Below are 22,558 nucleotides of genomic sequence, written 5' to 3'. Positions count from 1 at the left end.
GCAGGGCCTGTCGCAGCTCAGAAGAATCGTTGAGTCGCCGCACGGCCATAGGGCATACACGCATCGTTTCGCATCAAGAAGAAGATGCCATTTTGTTCATTGCACCGGATCTTCATCGCATCACGGCGCTGCTAGTCCCATCACCATGGTAGCACATTAAGAAACCGATGTATCACCTCCGCACGCTGAGAAGAACGGACGCATCAGTAGGGACATGATGCATCATAGTTCTTGCGTGTAAGGAACTGACACATCACCTTCCCTGCAACACTTTCATTGTATAGCGTTACGCATCCAAAGGTACATTGAACTCAAAGTGTCACAATTTACCATCTAATGAGAACTAAGTTATTTCTACCATTTTTAAAGTACAGCATTGTGGATGTTTGTCGTTTGTGGTCATGTGTTAAGTCTATATAAAAATACTTATTTTTATACTTCAACTTGTGTGGTGTCCATCTACAGTGTTGTCACTGGGTTACTGTATGTGTTCACAAATGCTTTACACACTGCCTCTGAGATAAGCCTGTCTGCTCGTACCAAGCTACCAAGGGGGTGAGCAGGGGTTATTTTAGGAGTGTACTCCCTTACCCTGACTAGACGCAAGGGTCCCTATTTGGTCAAAGGTAGCTACCACTGCCAACTAGAGACCCCCAAATCTAACAGATTCATTGTGTTTAAGAAATATTATAATCAATTTAGGAGCAAATAAGAAGGGGCAGGCAATGGAAGGGGGAATAAATAGAAAAACAGGGAGAGTTCAGCCAGTCAGGAGGGCGCAGAGGTCAAGAGGAGGGATGGGTGCTGGGGAGCAGATAAGTTGTTTGGGGAGTTTCTTGCCAGAAATGAAATAATCAACCCAGCCCTTCTTACTCTGCACTCATCTTTCCTATCTAAAATATTCAGAAGGTTGGGGCAGTATAAAAGATGCCTGAAGGTTCAAGGGTAGCTAGTTCTGAGTAATGAAGCCTCAAGAACCAGGGGTCATCAGACAGAAGGGGCAAACAATGCACTCTCCCTGAAAATATATGAAGCAAAGTACAGTGTCAAGAAAGCCAGCACACTCTCCCCAAGTATATTTCACACCCTATAGAGTGCTGGAGCCCAACATGGTGGAAGACCAAAAGTATGATTTATGGTGAGGATAGCTCAGGAAGCCAGGATAGGACAGTGTAAACCTTAGATTAGACCAAAGTCTTGTACAGGGACATGGGAGAAATAATGTCTTATCTTGTGCTGGTGACAAAATATGATGATCCGCCAAACAATCTGGGCATGAGTAAGCACCATTTTAGTGAAAAACTATAGCAATTCCAATAATGAGGTGAGCATATAACTTGCTAAAATAGGTCTTCAGATTCTATGTTATTTCTAGGTAGATGTAAATCTCAGCAGCTGTAGGGTCTTCTCATGTCTGATTTGACAGCGGTAAGCCAATCTCCTGCATTTCAAAAAGAATTTGTTTTCAACAAATGTAAATGTGTACAAACTCAGTCTTCTACAACTTAGAGTATTCATAGTTAAACACTAAGGTTCAAGAATGTTGGGTTCAAGAATTTGCATATAATTGGTGCAACAATAGAATGAGAGTTTGGTATTGATAATGAAGGACGTGGTTGCTTTGAACAAGCCATTTTTTGCCTGTCTCCAATCATTAGTAAACAAGACATTTGTCCAAATTTGAGGGTTAGCTAAACTTTTTATTTTTTGTAGATGTATTGAATTTATCTCCAAACACGCCAAAAGTTTCAACTGTAGCTAATGAAGTAAAAGGTACCCTCTTGAATTTTACATTCCATAATATCTATATTTTCTGTGATTGATCTTATAAATAGCTCATAAAATTTATAAAAATAGAAGTTCATGCTTGTACTATAGGAAGGTTAAGGAGGATGCATGTACTTGTTTAGGCCACTGTTGGAGATGCGTTCTTCACCCTCAGACCCAGAGTCACAGTGCTAAGCAGCTGCAATAATGCCACGTGGCTTATTTACACGGTGTTCATAGCAACGTTTTTGCACAGAAACAAAATCAACAACCAGAATATGCATGCCTTTTGTTCGCTGCAGTTGTGTTCTGTGCACTTTTTTAGCACAAAATGCGTCCTTGCGTCCAGATGCATATTGAGCTCAAATATAGAGGCAAAGACTGGTTTTCCATTTAGCGTAATTGGGCGGAGATTTTGCAGAATTTCAAGTAATTACGTAAAAACAAATTCCACGAATCTCATGCCGACAGTGACCCTAAGAGTTTAGAATAGCAGTCTAGTGATTATTGGTGGCAAGAATGAAATCAATTGCACCACATCTATTATTTGCTGTAAAAGATGGTGTTACTGGATAATCAGATGGGAGTTTCATGTTTACTACAAGTAACAAATACTCTACCCTAAAAAACATTTATGGGCAGCAATTTTAGTCTATTAAAGTAGGAAACATCACAAAGCAAGGGCCTACACAAACATGACTTTATGATCATCGCCCTAATTCATCTCCCCTTGCACCACCTTTACTGCATCATCTTCACTCCGGCCTGCTCTCCCCCTGGTGACGGCCTCAGCGCCTGGTGCCAGGCCTGCTGCAGGGGCTGGCTGCAACCTGAGGCCGGCCGACTGCTCTGGAGCAACCCGGATTCTCATGGCCCAGTGTGGGGTCGACCGGAGAGAAAGCGTCCCTCCCCTTTGTCTGCTGCCCGCCACCGGTTCGCTTGATGCCCTGCAGCCCTGGCAGGTGGCCTCCTACACCCGCTGCCAGCCTTTCATCTATCTTGGGGATGGCCCTAGGTCCCCGAGGTCAGCAGCCGCCGCACTTGAGGCGAAGATTGCGGCCTAGTCTGTTTTCCCCGATCTCGTTGATCTTGAGGCTGATACGACCCAGTTCTTTAATCGCAGCACCGAAATGAGTCTGTTGCATTGGCTGTTGCTCCATGTCTCCTACTGCCCCCTTCTGGCTGACTCAGTGATCAGTGTTGCCAGACCTGGTTTCAGCCCAGTCTATGACCGTCCCCCTTCAAGGCCGTCTTCACCACCTCAACAATTGTATTAGCACATGGAACAAGTTTAAGAGTACTGAATTTATAAAAAAAACTCGAGATAAACATTCTGCCTGCATCTCAACAACTACAATTAGCACTCTGAATGAAGTTTCAGAGTACTGAGTCTATATAAACCTGCCTGGTTCACTGCCGCCCGCTGCTCCCGGCTGGATCCTTGCCTCGCACTAGCCAAGATAGCTCCTAGTGAAAGTTTCCTATTCGGTGCTGGCCTTCGCTGTCAATACAGCCCCCTCCCTCGATCTTGGAACAAGGCTGGATCTCTGCCCCCCACTAACCGAGGCAGCACCCTTTAGCGTTTGTCCGTTAAATGGGCACCACCCTCTGTGCACGCCTCATGGCCTCTTCGCCTCACCTACCCGTCTAACTTTTACTTGCCTCCACCGCGAACCCCCTTCTGAAGGGCTGCCTTTCTCCCTCACCTGTGCCCCTCACCTGTCCCCTTATTGCGATACCCAGAACTCCACCAAAATCTCATCCCTAGAGGAGATTATCTGTTTGAATGAGCCTCTGAAGTTAACAGTTCAATGGCTTGCCAGCAACCAGCTCAAGCTGAATGCACACCTTCTCATTTTCCCCCCTAAAAACACTACTGACATCTTGAAATGGACCAACTCGATCACAGCACTTAATTGCACACCGACCATAGTGGAATCTGCCAAATCTCTCAGCATAACACTGGACAGCCAACTGAATATGCATTACCACATCAACTCGATGGCCAAAACTGCCAGGTTCCACCTTAGCTATTTGAGAAAACTAAAACCCTTCCTTGAAGCTGCAGACCTAAAAAACGCAGTCCAGGCGTTAGTTATCTCCAGGATTGACTACGGCTGCTCACCCCTATCAGGCCTACCCAAGATCTCCACGGTCCCCCTGAAAGCCTGCCTCAATGCCGCAGCAAGACTCTTAACAGGCTCCAAATAAATTGACCACATCTTCCCGCATCCGAAGGCGTTGAACTGGCTCCCCTTTGAAGCCAGAGTCGAGCTCAAACTGGCTTGTATCACGCACAAAGCACTATACACGAATTCTCCTGCATATCTTGCCAAGAAACTTTGGGTATCCGGTGGATTCAGAAGCTCCAGGTCCGCCAGAGACCTTGTACTACAGCCACCCTACTTCAGTATAGATAAAACCTATAACCGTGCCTTCTCTGGGGCAGCACCCAGAACATGGAACTCGTTGCCGTCCTCCATCAGAAGAATCCTTTCTCTGTCAACTTTCAAGAAGGAAGCTAAAACATTCCTCATGAGCAAGTTCCTCCCTTAATTTTCTTTCACAGTGCACTCTGCTTCACGGCAGTGCTCTGGTTATTCTGAAATATCTCTTGTCTGCTTGGTTGCTCCTATTCTCTGTACTGGTCCATTATTCCTGCATATGTAATTGTGGACCCTCTCTGCACATCGCTGACGCGTCACCCCACATATGTAACTGCTGGCTTTCATTGCATTTTGCTGACTTGTTGCCCCCCTGATAATTGTATGTACCCTGATTATGTCCTAATGTAGTCACTTCCCTTAATCCCTATCCATGTTTTTGCCTGTGTCAAACCTGTATGCAACATGTTTCCCTGTAAAGCGCTCTGATACCCTAACGGGTCACATTTGCGCTCTATAAAACTTTAAATAAAATAAAATAAAATAAAATCTTTAAAGCCATATTGACTGGCATCGCTGCCTATCTGGTTGAAAAGTTCACCATGTCTGGTGACTCTTAGCACACCCGCAGCAAAGACACTATCAGACTGTGGGTGAAGAAGTGCAAGAAAGAAAAACAAATAGACAAGCCCTCTCCATCTATGCACCAAGGTTCTGGAACGACATCCCTGTACCCATCAGGGCCTTTCATAAACCTATTTGATTTTGGAATGAACTGAAGACACACATTTAAAGAATGTTACATCAAGACTGAGTGAGCAGTCCACCTTCCCTCTCAGAACCCAGCACAACCGGCCTGGATTCACTCTCTGACAGCATTTCTGTCTTAGACCCTGCACAGCCCTCTTCTGCTATTGGGTTTAGTTTCTGCAATACAAATCCCACATACATGTGAGCATACAAATAGCATGAAACCATATTATATCAGTCTGAAGCGCTCATAGTCATAAAAAAAGACTTTGGGCCAGATGTACGAACAATTTTAGCATGCACGAACAGGTTAGCAACCCGTTTGCGCATGCTAAAATTGTCATGGCCATGTACCAACGCAATTTTGCAAGTCGCAAATAAATTGCAACTCGCAAAAAAGTGTTTAGAGACTCGCTATTTGGGAAGGGGCGTTCCCTTCCAAATAGCGACGCTCAAACTCCTGTACTAATGTTTTGCGACCGCAATTGCGGTCGCAAAACACTCGCAATTACCACCTACTTCAAGTAGGTGGTAATGCATTCGCAAATGGTAAGGGGTCCCCAATGGACCCCTTCCCCTTTGCAAATGCATGCAAAATTATATTTTAGGGGCAGGCAGTGGTCCCAGGGACCACTGCCTGCCCTTAAAAAATGAAACGAAAACGGCTGCATTTAAAAAAAAGTGCTTTATCTAAAAGCAGCCCCAGACATGGTGGTCTGCTGAGCCCAGCAGACCACCATCCCTGGGAGAGCCTGTCATTCCCAATGGGCTCGCATATTGCGAGAGGCTCATTAATATTATTGAGCCTCGCAATTTGCGACCACATTGGGAATCGTGAACAGTGCTAAACACACTGTTGTACATCTGATTTTCCGCCACGCAATTTGCAACTCGTAATTTGTCGCAAAATGGGATGCGCAAAATCAAATGGTCGCACATCTGGCCCTCTGAGTTCATACCCCATTTTTATTTTATTTTAAAACAAGACTACATGGTAATGAAGAATTTGTTCAGACTCCAGAAAAATACCCACTGTGGTGCAAAACTGCACATTTAGGGCCAGATGTAGGTAATCCCCGATTACCGATTCTTAAATACCGAATCATACCGATTCGGTATTTAAGAACTGGCAATCGGGATGTAGGTATATTTACCGAATTAATTACCGAATCGGTATGATTCGGTAATTAATGAATCGGTATTTACCGAGTCTGTAACTGCCATTGTTTCCTATGGGCCTTGAGGCCCATAGGAATCAATGTCAATTACCGAATCGGTAAATACCGATTCGGTAATTGGGGGAAAAATTGAAGGGTGGCAGGGTGTCACTTTGACACCTTGTTGCACCCCTCAATTGTGCATGGGTGCACATGTTGCTGACATACATACATGGCACTGTTTAAAAACCAAAAAAAATGCTTTTTAAATGGTTTTCTTAATTTACCACCAACTACTAGTTGGTGGTAAATTAAGAATTCCTAAACCCTTGTAGCACTGAAAACAGTGCTACCTACATCTGAAATGACCGATTCTGTAATTTTACATGCCCCTACAAACCGATGTCCAAATACCAGTCGGAAACGGCCGAAAATCGGTATTTTCGGCCGTTTTCCGACCGGTATGTGGATACCTACATCTGGCCCTATGTGTCTGTTAGCATAAGCTGGGTTTCAGAAAAAGAATCTTGTGGTGAGAACTAAGGCCAATTATTACTAAAACATTTTCTCATAGACACAGAACGGGTAATACCCTTTGATTCATCTGGCCCTAAAAGTGGCTTGCACTGCTTGTCATCCGATGCCAAGAAGATGATCTGCCAAAATAATGTCCAACCTTATTTTTGACATTCTTTGAGCTCATATTTATGGTAAACAAGAACACATACCCAGGGTATCATTCATTTGTCTACAGATGCAATATACAGGCTCAAATTTCCATCTATTATGTGATGGCACAGACCGCTCTGGAGCACTGGAGAAGCGCCCCGCTGCCCATGTGTCTAGATCAGCACTACAAAAAAATAACTTTAATAAGTAAATAAATAAATACTGCCCATGAACTCAAAATCATTCAGCGTCGGATGGGAATGCAAAGCAAGTCCAGGCACCAATGAGAGAAAGAAATTAATTCACACTATTCAGCTGCTCAGAATGCTCAACTTTCACAGATACAGAACTATGAAAGTAATCGCATCACAGCCCCAGGATTGATTTCGACAATCAGTCACAGCTCTGACAACAGAGCCCAAGAGGCCCCCTGCCATGATCTTGCATGTCACTGAGTTACAGTATGGGGGGCTTGATATTTGCTTGGAACGTCCCACATATGGACATCATGGTAAACAACAATTACCTTTCTTGACAACCGCTGCTTCTCCGACTATGAAGGCGAAGTTGCATCAGAGGATATCCCTCTGCAGTGTGGAGTCCCCCAGGGATAATCACTAAGTCCCACCATGTTTAATATTTACATGAGATCACTAGCTGAATGGGCATATCCCTGGGGGATCCAAATCGTCACTTACGCCGACGATACGCAGCTAGTGGTTTCCCTTAGTCAAGGGGACAAATCAGAGCCAGGTCTAATATCATGCCTGGGTAAGATCTCTGATTGGATGGATGAGTCATTCTTGAATCTAAATGGAGCTAAAACAGAACTAATGCTTCTTGGGCATACTGTCCCTGTCAGCATTGATACTTCATGGCCCAGTTGTCTGGGCACTCCACCTGCCCCAAAAAAGAAGATCAAGAGTCTGGGAATCTGGCTCGATTGCAAGCTTGACTGAAAAGAACAGGCTCATAAAGTTGCAGCTAGTTGTCATGGACTGATTAGGATGATAAGGAAGATCCTTTCTCTTCTTCCTTTTGACGCCTGACGGGTCTTAGTCAAGGCCCTGATACTCTCGCGACTGGACTATGCAAACGCAGTGTACCTTGATGCATCCCAGGGAACTACCAACAGATTACAAATTGTTCAGAACTGTGCTGCCCGCCTATTATTTAACATCGGAAAACGGTGTTCAGCCAGACCTGCCCTTATAGGTCTGCACTGGCTTCCCATTCAGGCCACAATTAGTTTTAAGGCGATGTGCATCGTTCACAAAGCCATTTCTGGAAAAGCCTCCCCTCTGATCCAGGCGAAGGTTCAACTCTATCACCCTAACAGGTTGTTCAGATCTAAGCATAAACGCTTACTCGTAGTACCTATGATTAAGCGTGTTCGAACAGGAGGTCGGCGGTTTTCATACAATGCAGCCAAGCTATGGAACCATATTCCTGAGCATATTCGCTTGGAACCTAAGAACATTAGTTTCAGAAAACAGTTGAAAACCTTCCTTTTCTCCTGAGATGTGCTTGCTGAGTGAGGCGTCACATGAAAGCGCTGAGATGCCCCTGGGTAGCCATGCGCTATACAAGTGCGTATTAATGCATTCCTTCATTCATTCATTCATCTACTCTTCACTTCCTCTATTTGCAAGGGTGGCTCGTTGCATGGGATGATAAGAAATGCCAAAAATTGAGTTGTCCCAGAAACTTTGTCCTCACTGTTGTTATGTATTCCTTCACTTACAAGCCAGTGCAGGCGAGAAGACATTCCTGACCAGCAGGAAACTCCCTCACATCAGGCCTGAGATGCTTTCTTCACAAAGTGTGCACCTTCCGCACAGTATTTAGTCATTAAACATGCACTACCATGTATTTAATTGAAAGCAAAAAAATTTTAACAAATTATTAACTGAGCAAGAGTCTGGAGAGAGGGTTGGGCCTCGGTCGCTCCATGGTGAACACTAAATAGTACTTCCTTGGTGGCCCACCAGTGTGTCGGGCTTCTGTCCCTCCTGGGTGGGCTTTGTGTGATACCCCTGGATAGCTTACCAGTGTCTCTAGAGGGCTGGTATTGCCACTTCAAGGTAGACTATCTATGATGCCCCCTTGGTGAGCTACCCCTGACTCCAGTGGCTTGGGCCTCTGTCACTTTTGGGTGGCCTTCATATACATCCTTGGTGGCTTACCAGTACCTCCAGCGGCTTAGATTTCTGCACTCCTGGATACTCCTTAGAGCATTTGTTAGGTGTCTAGCCATTGCCTTCACCAGGCTGAGCTATTGTCACTCATAGAGTAGCACAATTCAGAGGAATCAGTGCTTTTTGAGCCCGTTTACGCAGTATTTTGCTCCGTATTTTCATTTGCGGATTTTACCTGTGTTCATGTGTTTGCTTCCCTGTTTCTATCCCCTTTCTGCCTCCAACCACAGATTCAGGGCCTGGGCTTTTCTATTTGTAGCTAGCATTGGTACAAGAACCTTCTTAGCCCTGCCAACCCACTTACAATGGGATTCACCTCTTCTGTGTCGGTCATCTGCAATGCCGGATGTGTGGGACAGAAGACACCCCAAAGCAGCAGAAGACCTGTTCACAAATTGGGATGCCAGATTACACATACAGTGAGCGTGCCTTCATTGCAGGATTCAACTAGTGTAGAATGTGCAGAGATTGGGCCTTCCCATGTGTTGCCTGCATCATGTCACTACTCCACCAATCCTTTCAGACAATTCTATCCACCTTCTGAAGAATTACAATCATCAACAACCTACTTGGTTCTCCTCCCAGACATACTGCCAAGGGTCCAGGTATATGGCAAATGGGTCAAGGGGGTATTTCTGTGGTGTTTTCCCCTGTTTATGCCAGCTGGGAATGGGCAAACACCTCTTCTATTATTCCCCTTTATCATCCTCCCTGAACTGCCAATACTTCTTATTCTTTTTAGAAATGTAATCAACATTCAACCTACAAGACCACCAATTTATTTAGTTCTAAACACAATTCACTGGCAGCTCCCAGTCTTATTGAGTGCATGAAGTTCCACAACCGAAGGATTCCATGGAGAGCAGTGTCTTTTGATACAAGGGGTTGCACTTTTAATGTTGACACATAAACTCTAAACCTGTGTATAGTAATCATGCGTGGGCACCCAGGGCATTAGAGTCTCTGTTGCTCCTGGGTACCTCAATATAGTTCTCCCTAGTGGCTTAACAATGCCTCCAGTATGTTCAACCAGCCATTCCTCAGTAGAAGCCATAAAGTACTCCACTGTTGGATTACCAGTGCCTACAAAGGGTTGAGCTTCTGTAGCTCCTGTGTGAGCACTCCCTTGGTAGCTTACCAGTGACCCCAGTGGGCCAGGCCACTGTCACTCTTTGGCAGGCTCCATATAGTTCTCGCTTAGTGGCGTACTAGTGCCTCAAGTGGATTGGACCTCTGTTGCACTAGGTAGACTCCATATACACTTCTTTGCTGGCTTTCCTGTGCATCCAGTGGGCTGGGCCACTGTCACTCCTGGGTGGACCCTATTTACTACTTACTGGGCATGGCCCTTTCTGCAAGGTCACACCAGATTTGTGCCTTCCTGTGCTGAACCTGTTTTCATTGGCTTTTAGAACTCTACGCACTTTACTGCGGCTAATCAGTTGTAAAGTGTTTCCCTCCCTCTTAAGCAAGGTAAAACTGGTATACACCAGACTGGTTCATTTTATGTACTTATGAGTTCCTAGTAAATGGTAATAATTGTACCCAGGGTGTGTAAATTAAACGATACTAGTGGGCTGCAGCACTCATTGTCCAACCCACTGAAGTAGCACTGTAAAACATGTCTTAGCCCTGCCACTGCAGCCTGTAGTGCAATTTTAAAGTGCCATTTTGACATAGTAAAATAACCCTAAGGTCTATATGTTCCTTTTTAAGACTTAAAAGTCACCCCTAAGGTTGGCCCTAAAGGCTCATAGGGCCGAGAGTATGGTCTTTTAAAAGGAGATCAAGACTGCCGAGAGGCAGTCGAAACGCGTCTGGCTGGTCACTCGCTTTATTGTTATTGTTATTTTTGATTTGTAGCGCGCCCAATCACCTGCAGGCCTCTAGGCGCTTGGGAATCGATGATGCAAACAACAACTTGACAATACAGAGAGCAGCATCCACTAAACTAGATAGTATTCATGGACCTCCTGAACAATAGCGTTTTTAAACCCTTCCTAAAACGTAGGAGGTTCTCTTCCCTGCGCAGCGACTCAGGTAATGTATTCCAAAGCTGAGGAACTAGCACAGAGAAGGCTCTTCCTCCCTTGGTAACAAGTTTGTACCAGGGGCAAACCAATAATTGAGAGTCTGAAGATCTTAGGGTTCTCATTGGGCTGTACACCTCCATACGGTCTTTAATATAAGCAGGCGCCAGCCCGTGGATTGCTTTGTGAGCTATACACAGATTTTTGAATTCCACTCGCTCCTTAATAGGGAGCCAGTGGAGGCTCTGTAGCAGGGGAGATGCTTTGGATCGTCTTGGCAATCTAAAGATGAGACGAGCAGCGTCATTCATAATGACCTGTAACCTGTTAGTCAGGGTTTTTGGCAGGCCGAGGTAGAGAGCATTACCGTAGTCTATCCTCGAGATCACGGTAGCTGCAACAATGGAACGTAGCATAGATTGGGAGATAACAGGTACTAGCTTACGTAGCTGTCGAATAAGGTTGGTACAGCTACCCACCACGGAGGAAATCTGATTGACCATTGATAGGTCACAGTCAAGTTTGATCCCCAGGCTCTTTACATTTGGGCTTGGTTTAGGGGCCGGGCCTAGCTCCGCTGGCCAGTAGAGGTCAGACCACGGAGAGGTGGCAGATGGAATCACCAATACCTCAGTCTTGTCTGGGTTAATTTTTAAAAGATTTCCAGTCATCCATTGGACCGTGTACCTCAAGATGTTCTGGGTATGAAGTTGTGCGGCACTTGTGTTATCGACACTCAGCAACAGCTGAGTGTCGTCCGCATAGTTAAATACAGTGCAGCCCATGCGCGCCAGGGAAACAATCAAAGGTTGCAGGTATAGGTTAAATAGAAGTGGGGATAGGGCCGAGCCCTGAGGTACCCCACATTCTAACGTCCCCACTACAGATGTTTCTTCCCCAAGTTGTATTCTTTGGGTCCTACCTGACAGGAAGGATTGCAACCACTTGAAGGCCAGGCCATTGATACCGAAATCACTCAATCTTTCTAGGAGCAGAGCATGGCTGACGGTATCGAACGCCGCTGACAGATCTAACAAAATCAGGGCGCTCGGTTTCTTACCGTCAGCCAGGCTTCTCAATTCATCCAGCACCGAGAGCATCACCAACTCGGTGCTGTGATGTGCTCGAAACCCTGCCTGTCGTTCATGGAGTAGATGGTGAGACTCCAAGTACTTGGACAGGGATTTTAGTACATGCTGTTCCAGTACTTTTGAAAGGAATGGTAGCTGAGAGATCGGCCTGTAGTTCTTTAATATAGCAGGATCTGCGCCTGACTTCTTCAGTAGGGGTCTTACACGCGCCTCTTTAAATTCTGCTGGTATTTGCCCTGTCTTCAAAGATCTGTTTAGGAGGGAGATAACGCACTCCTCCAATAAGGGACGGGCTGTCTGAAAGACTTTCGGTGGGCACGGGTCCGCTGGAGATCCAGATTTGATTCTATCCATCAGCTGTTCCAGACTCCGCGTGTCAATCTCTGGAAACAGTGCGATGGAACAATCAATTGGTTCAAGAGGGGCTATAGGTGTATCCAGCCCTTTTAATGTACCACTTTTTATCTCCTGCATAATAGTTTTTACTTTCTCCAGAAAGTATCCCTGAAAGGTATTACAGTCTATGGGGGACTGGGATCTGTCTGTTTTTTTGTCAACTCCGACAGAATCTTGAAAGTCTTTAATATGTCTTTAATATGATATTGCACTTGCACTTTTAAACTGCATCAAATAAAGAAGATCTAAAAATATACTCGACGTTTGTGGTCCGTACCTGTTGGATGATCGATGCATTGATCAAATTCAGGATTGTGGATTTCTTCTAAAAGGTAGTACATATATGCTTGCGTTTCACATGTCTTGGCAGTGAAAAACTCCCAAAAACCTACTCACAAAGGTCCTATTGTAGCAAAGCTAGCTCTCCCATAGTCTAACACTGGCTTACCTTATTACACGTAACAAGTGAAAACCTAAGCTTTGGAGCAGATAGAGAAATACGTCCAACTCATTTGAATTGTAATTTAAAATCCTCTTTAATGGTAAAGTTTTAGTTTAAATCACTAGTTTGAAAATGCCACTTTTAGAAAATTGGCCTTTTTCTGCCTAAACCAAATGTGCCTTTCTGCCAGGGTCCAGGGTGACATGACTGTGACGGCGCTCCTGTGGTGTGCTGTGTATTCTTTGAAACCTCCATCGGATCTGGCACAGAGCCGTGCTACTTAGATCCTGACAGAACGCTTCACCGGAGTCAACATGAAGAGGCGCAACGCCTCGCAGAGCCGCGCCGCTCTTAAGAGGAAGAGGTGTGGCGCAGCGGCCAAGGTGCCTGACTCCAGACCACAGGGTTCACGGTTCGATCTCCGGCGGCAGGTTAGCCCAGCACCATGTGATTCTGGGCAATAGCTTGCTTAATCTTCCCGATGCCTCTCAGCGCCGGGACACCTCCGTTGGAGGTAGCTGTGCGCTTTACAAATGCTGGCATTTACATTTAACTGAAGGTCCACCAGATCTGGCTCGAATGTAAAGACCCGCAGAGCCTTGAAGTGCAGCTGAAAGCCTCACCAGATCTGACACTGAGCAACGCAGACATCTTCAGGGCAAAGAATAACCTGGGGAAACTTGCCCTTTAGGAGGATACAGGGAGCAAAAACCGAAGGGAGCAAAGTCCCTTTCCGAAAGAAACTCAGCAACTCCCTGGAGGACATTGACAGTCTATCAGGCCACATCATTTTTATTTGCACTCCCATTGCAGAGTCGCTTGTTAACAGACACAGTAGTGCGTAATCTTGAATATCAATTACGCCCATTATCCTGTAAGTACATTTGAATATTGTTGGTCAGCGCATACAGTGTCAATTTTCACTTTCAGAGAGGGAGTTTGCTCTCTTCAGTTTTTACTCCTAGTATCCTTAGGGGCAAGTTTCCCCAGGTTATTCTCTGTCCTGAAGAGAACCTCTAATTTCTCAAAGGGTAGAAACGGCGTCAATATTTTCACAAGTAAACCATTGATGACCTACAGCACTACGCAATTTCACAATTGTGCCATTGTATTACCCATGAAGAATGTATTACATGGTCATTTGGTAAACCAATATACCATGGGCCTTGTTCACTGATTCAAGAATTTATTTGGCTATGGTAAATCACGTGTGGTGCACACCTTTCATTATTTTTAGTTACGTCCTACGAAGATCAATTAATACCATTGTGATGGCTGAAACCTTAAAAGTGTGTTGATTTTTCGCTGTATCAAGCAACAACAGTTATTTTGTTGTAGTATTTAGAAAATGTATAAATGAGTTCCATGTGTGCTACTGTATAATCCTTACTATTATTTGAGTGGGGCCCCACACCTCTAAACTAATAACCACATTTCTTACAGTACTCCTTGGTGGCCTACCAGTGCCCCTTTTGGGTTGGGCCACAGTCAATTCTGGGTGAGCTTTGTATAGTACTCCTTTGGTGACTTATCAGTGCCTCTAGTAGGTTGGGTCATTGTCACTCTTGAGTGAAGTTTATATAGTACTTCCTTGGTGGCTTACCAGTGCTCCAATGGGTCTGGCCTCTGTCGCTCCTGGATGGGCCCCATTTAGTACTCCCTTGGTGGCTTACTAGCACCCCCCAGTGGAATTGGCCTATTCCGCTCCGAGATAGACTCCATACCGTACTTCAGTGGTGGCTTACCTGTGCCCAAATGGGTTGCCCTCCCTCAGTGGCTTACCAGCGAGCTGGAACTCTGTAGCTCCTTGGCGGACTTTATATAGAACCCCCTTGGTGGATTTCCAATGCTTCTCTCCATTTGGTCTCCTCAGTGCATAACTCAGCCAGTGGGTTGAACGTCTACCAGTCCTGGTTGGTGGACTCCTTATAGTCTATACCCCGGTGAACCCCTCTGTTGCACATCAAAGGTGGTTTCTCCTCATGATAGATGGTAAGCACCTGCCTATGCGACTGTGTCTATTTGCACACTTTATGCATGACCTCATGCTTATGCGCAGAAAGGGCGGCTGTACCTTGCTTATATGATTTTTTCAAACCTCATGCACACCACCCAACATGTAACCAATCTACAGCAAACACCTTTTCGATCGTGCTTTCCAAAGGCCGCCCACCAACACAAGGCAAATGAAAGCACTTCAAAACCACGATGGCAGGTGTAAGAAGAACCACATAATTGCTAGAAAATGCTATGGGCCTCGCAAAGGGGTAGGAAAGGGTGCACGAATACCAATAAGGTCAGGCCACAACTAGTTATTGTATTTTATGTTCCAGCTTTGCAAGCTCTCTTGTCATGCCTGCTGATGGCTATGAACAATTTTTTTAATATATAAATAAATACATAAAAATTAAATATATATATATATAGGCACAATTTGAAAAAGCCCTATGGCGAAACGCGTCGTTGCTGTACTGTTCCCGTATTAAATCTTCTGTGGAACGACCCCTGAGAGTGCTTTCTTCTTTATGGGTTACACACCTTTGGATGTTGGGAGCTTTTGATATATATATATATATATATATATATATATATATATATATATATATATATATATATATATATATATATATATAAAACTTTTCAGCATGGATACTAAAGGAAACTAACAAAAAAGTATCTCTACATGTTATGATATATAGATCACATCGTTTAGCAAGACAGCCAACATTTTTTTTTATATCTGGATTCTTCAATTCTCGAACTATTTCACATTTATAGTCTGGTATTCCTGAAGGCTCTGACTGGTTACTGGAGTTTGCAGAATAGATCACCTCTGCCATTCACACTTTTGTCGGGTGGAAGCTGGCGTGTGTTTACCACCACCATATTTTCATCTAAGCACATACGCCCCCTGAAAAGGAAACAATAATCTCTGCTCAATGCAACAGAAAACAGGCCTCTATCTGCAGCGGTGAGGCACGCACAGCAGGCACTGAGATGAAGACCGAACAGAAACAGAGACCAGAATAGAAAATGTACTGTGTCCTTAAAGGACTGTCTGGAAGGTAATAAACTCTTCAGCACAAAATATTACTTTGAGTACCTCTGCTTTTGTTGCTAATGTGTTTTTTCAGACAGGAGGAAGCTTTTATATGCCAAACATAAAAAAAGATGTTTGAATTTAAAAGCTCTGGTGGTACTTTTAGGACATCAGTACACTGTGAGAGCATTCCCCGCGCCTGTGATCAGACTGAATTATAGAATACCACAGACCGCCTAGAGGGTAGGCAAACACACTTCTCATTCAAAAACATTGCAGTGATACAGACCATCTGCTTCTTGCTCTCCTCAGAGGTACCCTGCCTTACTTCCCAACCCATGTCCTAGCCAGCATCAAGCTGCCAGCCAGTTTTGCAAATGTACTCTCCCAATCACAAGCTTGACTCTGGAATCCAGTCTCATTCTGACACACTTTTCTATGTACAGCACTTTATGCCTGAGATGTTCCTGCTACAGTAAAAAACATATCGTCCTGCTGTTCATTCAACATGCTCTGCGTGGAATTAGATACCGTTTATTAAAAAAAATGGCTTGGCCAGCTGGCTTCAATCAGTTGTGATTTTGAATGAAAGTTACAGAAGGTTGTGCATAAAAGGGAAGTCAATCAGTGCATCAACCTGTAATGACAATTCTGTATTCAGCATAATGCTGTGGAGGTCAAACATCAAACCACGAATTTGGAAAGATTGGTTGCGAATAGATTGGTTGCGAATTGTTTACCTGGTCAGAAAAAAAGCCATATGATGTGGGCAAAACTGGGAACATGGCGTCCACTTGGACCAAAGCGAGCTGAGAGATTTAAAATGAGGCACAAACTCAACAATGTTAGGGAAACAGGAAAAAAACTGTAAAATCAATGCCATTAGCCATTAAAGTGCTCATGCATACTCACTTACCTTATGGGAATAGTGTTGATCCACAATGCGCGCCAGTCCAAAGTCGCCGATCTTCAGCACAAGGTCCTCTGTGCTTATGAAGATGTTGGCAGGTTTCAGGTCTCGGTGGAGCACGTTGGCAGAGTGAATGTACTTCAGTCCTCGAAGCAACTGATACATAAAGAGCTTGGCGTGTTCCTCGGTGAGCGCTCCCTGTTCCAGCAGACGCGCTAGGTCGGTTTCCATGAATTCCTGCACTATGTAGACCACGCTCATCTTGAAGAAGTCCCCCTGGATCTCGGTTCCTTTCGGGCCCAGCACCTCATGCAGTTTCACAATGTTGTCGTGGTTCAACCGGCGGATGATCTTGATCTCGCGCAGGGCATGCTTCGTACTGCGCGCGTCATTGATGGAGAGCTTCTTGATTGCCACTTTCCGGCAGGTGAGGCTGTCAATGGCAGAGAGGACAAGCCCATTGGCACCAAAGCCCAGAGGCTTGAAGTCAATGAACCTACATCCTAGGTCATAGCCATACATGCTGGCAATGCAGTCACAGTTCCCAGCCATTGTCCATGCAGCTACTTGTGCAGCAAGGAGAAAAAAAACTGCAGACAAAAACTCCAGGGAATAGAGAATATGTACACAGTTTTCATGAAATGTAATTCCTCATTAAAAAATCCTCTTTTCAGTAAGAAATGTGGGAAATGTGAATATTTCCAGTAAATACATAGAAAGATCACCCTATTTAATGAAAAGAGTGTATAAAAAGAGGATAAAGTCTGGTACTCTCCTCAATGCACCGTAAAACCTAGAGCAGGTACTCACTAAAAGTAAACTTTTGGGAATGGAGCTTCCATGAAAGCTTTCATGAAAGTGTTGTATTACAGGCTGCTTTCCAGTGAGTGGAGGCTTTGCTGTACGGCCACCCTCCACCTTTCCTCTACATTCCTTCCTAAGGTGTGTTGCATACACCATGACATGCATTTATAGGAAGCAGGAGCGAGTCAATGGCCGCTGACGGCTCTGTGACCATCCCACGAGTGTCCTTGGGCAGCGGCACTGCAGATGCCTGAGTAATCCTCATAGATTTCAATGTTTAATGGCTCAACAATGCTGGAGGAGGTGTGGTCGGTGCGGGCACGAGTTCCTGAGAATATGATGGTAACATTTGCGCGGCCTTCCCAAAGTCTCTGCACCTGTCCGTGTCTCACTTTTCTTCACTTCAATGTGCCATCGTGCTCACACCACCTTTCCTCTTGCCCATGGAATATTGTAGCGTAGTTTCATGTCGCTGGATGCAGCAGCGCCCTTTGCTCCGAGGTACCTTCCCATGGGTTTCTCAATATCAGAGCAAATTGAGACCCCATCAACATTAAAGCTGAATAAAGGGCAGCAAAAAATCCTAAAATCACTGTTGCATCTACACACCAGCATGGATTTCAAGAACTGGCACCTACTCTTATAGTGCTGCCTGCAGCGACAACGGTGTCACATTCCTCCTTGTTTGCACTTCAAGAACGAGCACTCAACGTTGAGATTTTGCCTTGCAACGACACTTCACTTTTATGAAGGTCTTACCTTCCACCAAGACTTTGCAACCAACCTGAGAGTCCTCTGTCGCACAAAATCCAGATGTCTGCTTTTACAACAGCTTCACCATCATCCTTGGTAGGGTCCAAGATCTTGCAATGTCAGAGGGTGTCGCGACACCTCGACTCCCAGGCTTAGGAAGACCTCATGTTCCTGCCTGATGAGGCTGAAGACTCCCTCTCTGTGCCCGGCCTTCTGCGAGTCACCATACTAAAGAAAGGTGGTGGGGTGGGCAGCACAGTACTTTTCCACCTGCCTCCAGCCCCCGGTGCTCAGCTGGGTACATTTCCTAGCTCAGTCCTTTTCCGCTTGCATTCCTGCAGACAGCCGGTTGCCCCTTGATCTCTGCAGCCGCTGGAGACTGTTATGGTTCGACGAATTCCCCGCATTGTTCACGGAAGGCGGTGATCCCTTCGGCCCTCCGGCTTTCCTAGAAATGAAAGAAAGATTGAGTGAGCTGATAAGATTATTACACGCGCGCGCGCGCGCGCTATGCAAATTCCTCAAGGTTAAGCCGAGTGGGGCTCGCGGAGGCCTGGGAGCCACCGTTCTGTGCCAGCCAGCGCGCGCCAGGCTGGTTATATAAAGGCGAGCGCTGTTCTAGAACATTCCTCCTTTTATAGGTAGATACGTCAGTTTAGTATCATTTTCCACACATTAAAGGTTTACGGGGCTGTCGTATATCACAGTTGGCATGGCATCTCGCCACATTTTATATGGAAATTTGTTGACAGACTGCCATTATCTAATGCATATGCAAGCGAAAGGTGACTGTCCCGGTAGATTATTCAATTTTCTTGTACTTGGACCATTTAGAAAAACATCATTAACTCCTTTAAAAAGAGGCTGCAGGGAATGGCATAAAACCTAATTTGCATGTTGGCATTTTGAGGGTACACACGTCTGTGTCGCAACCCTGGGCACAGCAGTGAAGGCTACCGCTGCCACAATGGCTCCCTCGGGTTTCTGTAGCATTACCAGTTTTCAGTGTTCTTTCCTTTAAACTCTTTTCCCGATACTAAAGAATATATGTGCTAATGGGGCATTTCACATAGAATGTATTATGCCTGCAGAGACAGTGGCTGGCTTCAATCTCACAACAACAGCTGAAGGTTTAAACATTACACTCAATTCCTTTATGTTTGTATATATTTTTTGAGTTGTACGTTTGAATTTTAAATCCACACGCAATAAAGCACTGGCAATTGCAATGGGGCTTGTTAATACTTTTCCCCATTGCCATTTGCATGCAATTGCATGCGTTAAGATGCACGTGCTCAGCTGGCCAGCAATCTTGCAATGTGTTTTCTATAGACGAAAATGCAGACCACGTTGGCCAGAGGTGGAAGAGGGTAGGACACAGGTGTAGGGGGAGTGCCAGCTTCTTCAGGGCATTTTTGACATGTATTGCCCCTGCCCCACGGGCATCCGTTCATCTCTTCTGGCAGGAGAGGTAGCTTCGGAGTAAGTGGCAGCCAGTGTGAAACAATACATTTTTATCAGCCTTGGGGGGCAGGGAAAGAACAGCAGGTGCCAAGTTATGTACATTTGTATCCACAGTGGCATTACACTGAAGAAAAGCTAACCTGCAGGAGGGTGGCATATGCTACAGAATGCCCATGATACCAAGCATTTAAGTAACTCACATCACGACCCTTTCTAGACACTTTCTGTATTGCACTGTGATCTGTATAGTACTTACTACCCCTGTTGAAACGCTTTGCAGGTGGGTGGTACGCTACTCAGTGGAGTCCATTATAAGTGGTTTAGTTAGCTCATGTGATGGAGATTTTAGTCGTCCTGTTTTCAGGAAGTGTACTGCAGTTTGTGGCGCTAAATGCAGATTATATATGTTAGTGCTGATTGCTAAGAGACCGATTGTACATACATATATATATATATATGTGGTTGTTAGTGACATACTGTGTATTGTTAGTAGACCTGTCATGTAGTAGTTGCAAAGAAGCTCACACGCTAGTTTGGGTATGGTGTCACACAGACACACAGGTTGCTCTGTGTGTTAGAGGTCGTTCTGCTGTAGAGCAACATTAGGATACCTGGTCTAAGCAGAGAAGGCTCTGTTGTTAAAATCATATGGTTATGATGAGAAATGATAGTTACAGAGATATGAGTTAAGCGCGAACATGCAGACTTGTGTCCATGTGTATTCCAGCAGGGTGTATATTGAACTGTGCATGTAAGAAGGATTCACACGCGGGACCACGCAGGGTGTTCATTAATAGATCAATAAACATAGTTTCTGATGGGTGTACTGAGAGGTTAGTAGAGAGCCATCATGTGCATTTATATTTGTCGTTCACGCACTTTCTATCAGAGTATATTCAGTGCTTGGACAATAAGGGCGCTTCCTCAGGATTCATATGTAGGGTCATGGAAGGTGCGCATCTTTAGGTAAAGAAACAGTTTCCAATGAGGGTAAGGTTTTTAATTGATATTACATAGTTCCATCAATTGGCTCATGTGGAGATACTCATTTTATTCTGGCTTTAACTATTGATGCAGGCCGCCGCGGCCGGTACTCCCACTACCGGCCGTGGCTGATGCAGGGTTGTAACTATCAAGGAAGCAGGTAGAAAATTAAAGCACCCCCCACATTGACCCATATTTCTGATGTCCCAAGCAAGGGAAGCACGTCCGCCCGACCCTCTCCAGAAGCGCTCCCTTGTGTATTTCGTCCAAGCATCTATCCATTCATCCTTTCACTCTTCCAGCCACCCGCTGATATCCACAATTTCACCTTTACATTCTGCCATCTATTCATTCTTTCATTCATCATTTAGTTTTTTACATCCCATCCATCCATTCATTCATCACTCACCCTTTCACTAATCACCCCTTTTTCCCATGCTTTCACCCACACATCCTTTCACCCATGCATACTTTCACCCACCTATGTAGCCTTTCACCCATCCACACATCCTTTCACCCACCCACGCATCCTTTCACCCACTCATGCATCCTTTCACCCACCCACGCATCCTTTCACCCATCCATGCATCCTTTCACCCATCCATGCATCCTTTCACCCAGCCATGCATCCTTTCACCCACCCACGCATCCTTTCACCCACTCATGCATTCTTTCACCCATCCTTTCACCTACACATTCTTTCACCCATCCACCCTTCCGCAGTCCTTCCAATTTATTTCCCTTTTCTACCAGACCATCTTTCTTTATCGACAAATATGAGCTTTTATCTGTCAAGTTGCAGACATGAGAGGCCCATAAAGAACTTCCCCCCCCCCCGCTGTGGGTGGTAAGTGGGGCATTCACGACGCCTCTGGTAACTATATATTTGGGCTAAAATTCCGATTGAAGGTGGTGGGTTCCTGTAGCTTCTTTATCTTGTCTGCCTGGAGCTGCAATATGAGGGATGGCTGTCATTGGGAGAGATTCTCCATTATCTAATACTAGATAGGCATCCATTGTTTGCCTTATTGGTAAGCTACATTAAGGTGAACTGTTTTGAAATTTTCAGTAAATACAGGTAGAAAAGAGCCAGGTCATCACAAAACATCTGGAATACATTCACTCGACTGTTCGGACTTCTCCCCGTCCTTTAAGTCAAAAGTTCCCTTGAGACAATTATTCTCATAAAATGGTGGTTTAGAGACCTAGAAATCTATCCAATGACTACGGTGACGACCTGCCTCCAGGTCACTATGGCAACTGGGACTCAGATTCTAAGGGTTTAGCATTCGCAAACCCTCTTATACAGTAAATCAAATGGTCTGCAAACGCTAAATCCTTTTTCCAATCTACTAAGCCCATTTAACAATTGAATTAGTTAGTATTTGTTGTAAAGGTAGGGAGATGTGTGGGGTTTTGGACATGTATGGAACTAGATTGCCTTCTGAGGCCCATTCGTCTATAATGGTCATGAGAAAATTATTTTAGTGTCAATTGCTGCTACACTGGTGAGTTGGCTGGTTACATTTTGCCAATTGCTTCCCATTGGCGAGCTGGCCAGTTGAATCTTGCTTCAAGATTCATTTCAGCTTTTCAGACGGTTTCCTAATATCAGTAGAAAACATACACACATTAACACTTTTACACAGACATCAATAGTAACTTCCTTTCCCCAAAACATGCCTCAAAAGTGCAACATCGTTTGCCCACAACCACTTC

The 22,558-nt window shown here is 44.9% G+C and overlaps 1 protein-coding gene across 1 annotated transcript in view; it reads right to left on the bottom strand.

Moving 5' to 3' along the window:
- Window positions 1-18,194, bottom strand: part of MAPK4 (mitogen-activated protein kinase 4) — a 261,201-nt gene extending 243,007 nt beyond the window's left edge. Inside the window, exon 1 of the mRNA XM_078674799.1 lies at window positions 16,841-18,194. Within this exon, the coding sequence (XP_078530925.1) occupies window positions 16,841-17,386 (546 nt within the window). The 5' untranslated portion in view covers window positions 17,387-18,194. The remainder of the gene's footprint in view (window positions 1-16,840) is intronic.
- Between the last annotated feature and the right edge of the window lie 4,364 nt (window positions 18,195-22,558).

The sequence above is a fragment of the Lissotriton helveticus genome, chromosome 2_1 (genome assembly GCF_964261635.1).
Source record: "Lissotriton helveticus chromosome 2_1, aLisHel1.1, whole genome shotgun sequence".
Lineage (NCBI taxonomy): Eukaryota > Metazoa > Chordata > Amphibia > Caudata > Salamandridae > Lissotriton > Lissotriton helveticus.
This window is presented reverse-complemented; position numbering and strand designations above follow the sequence as displayed.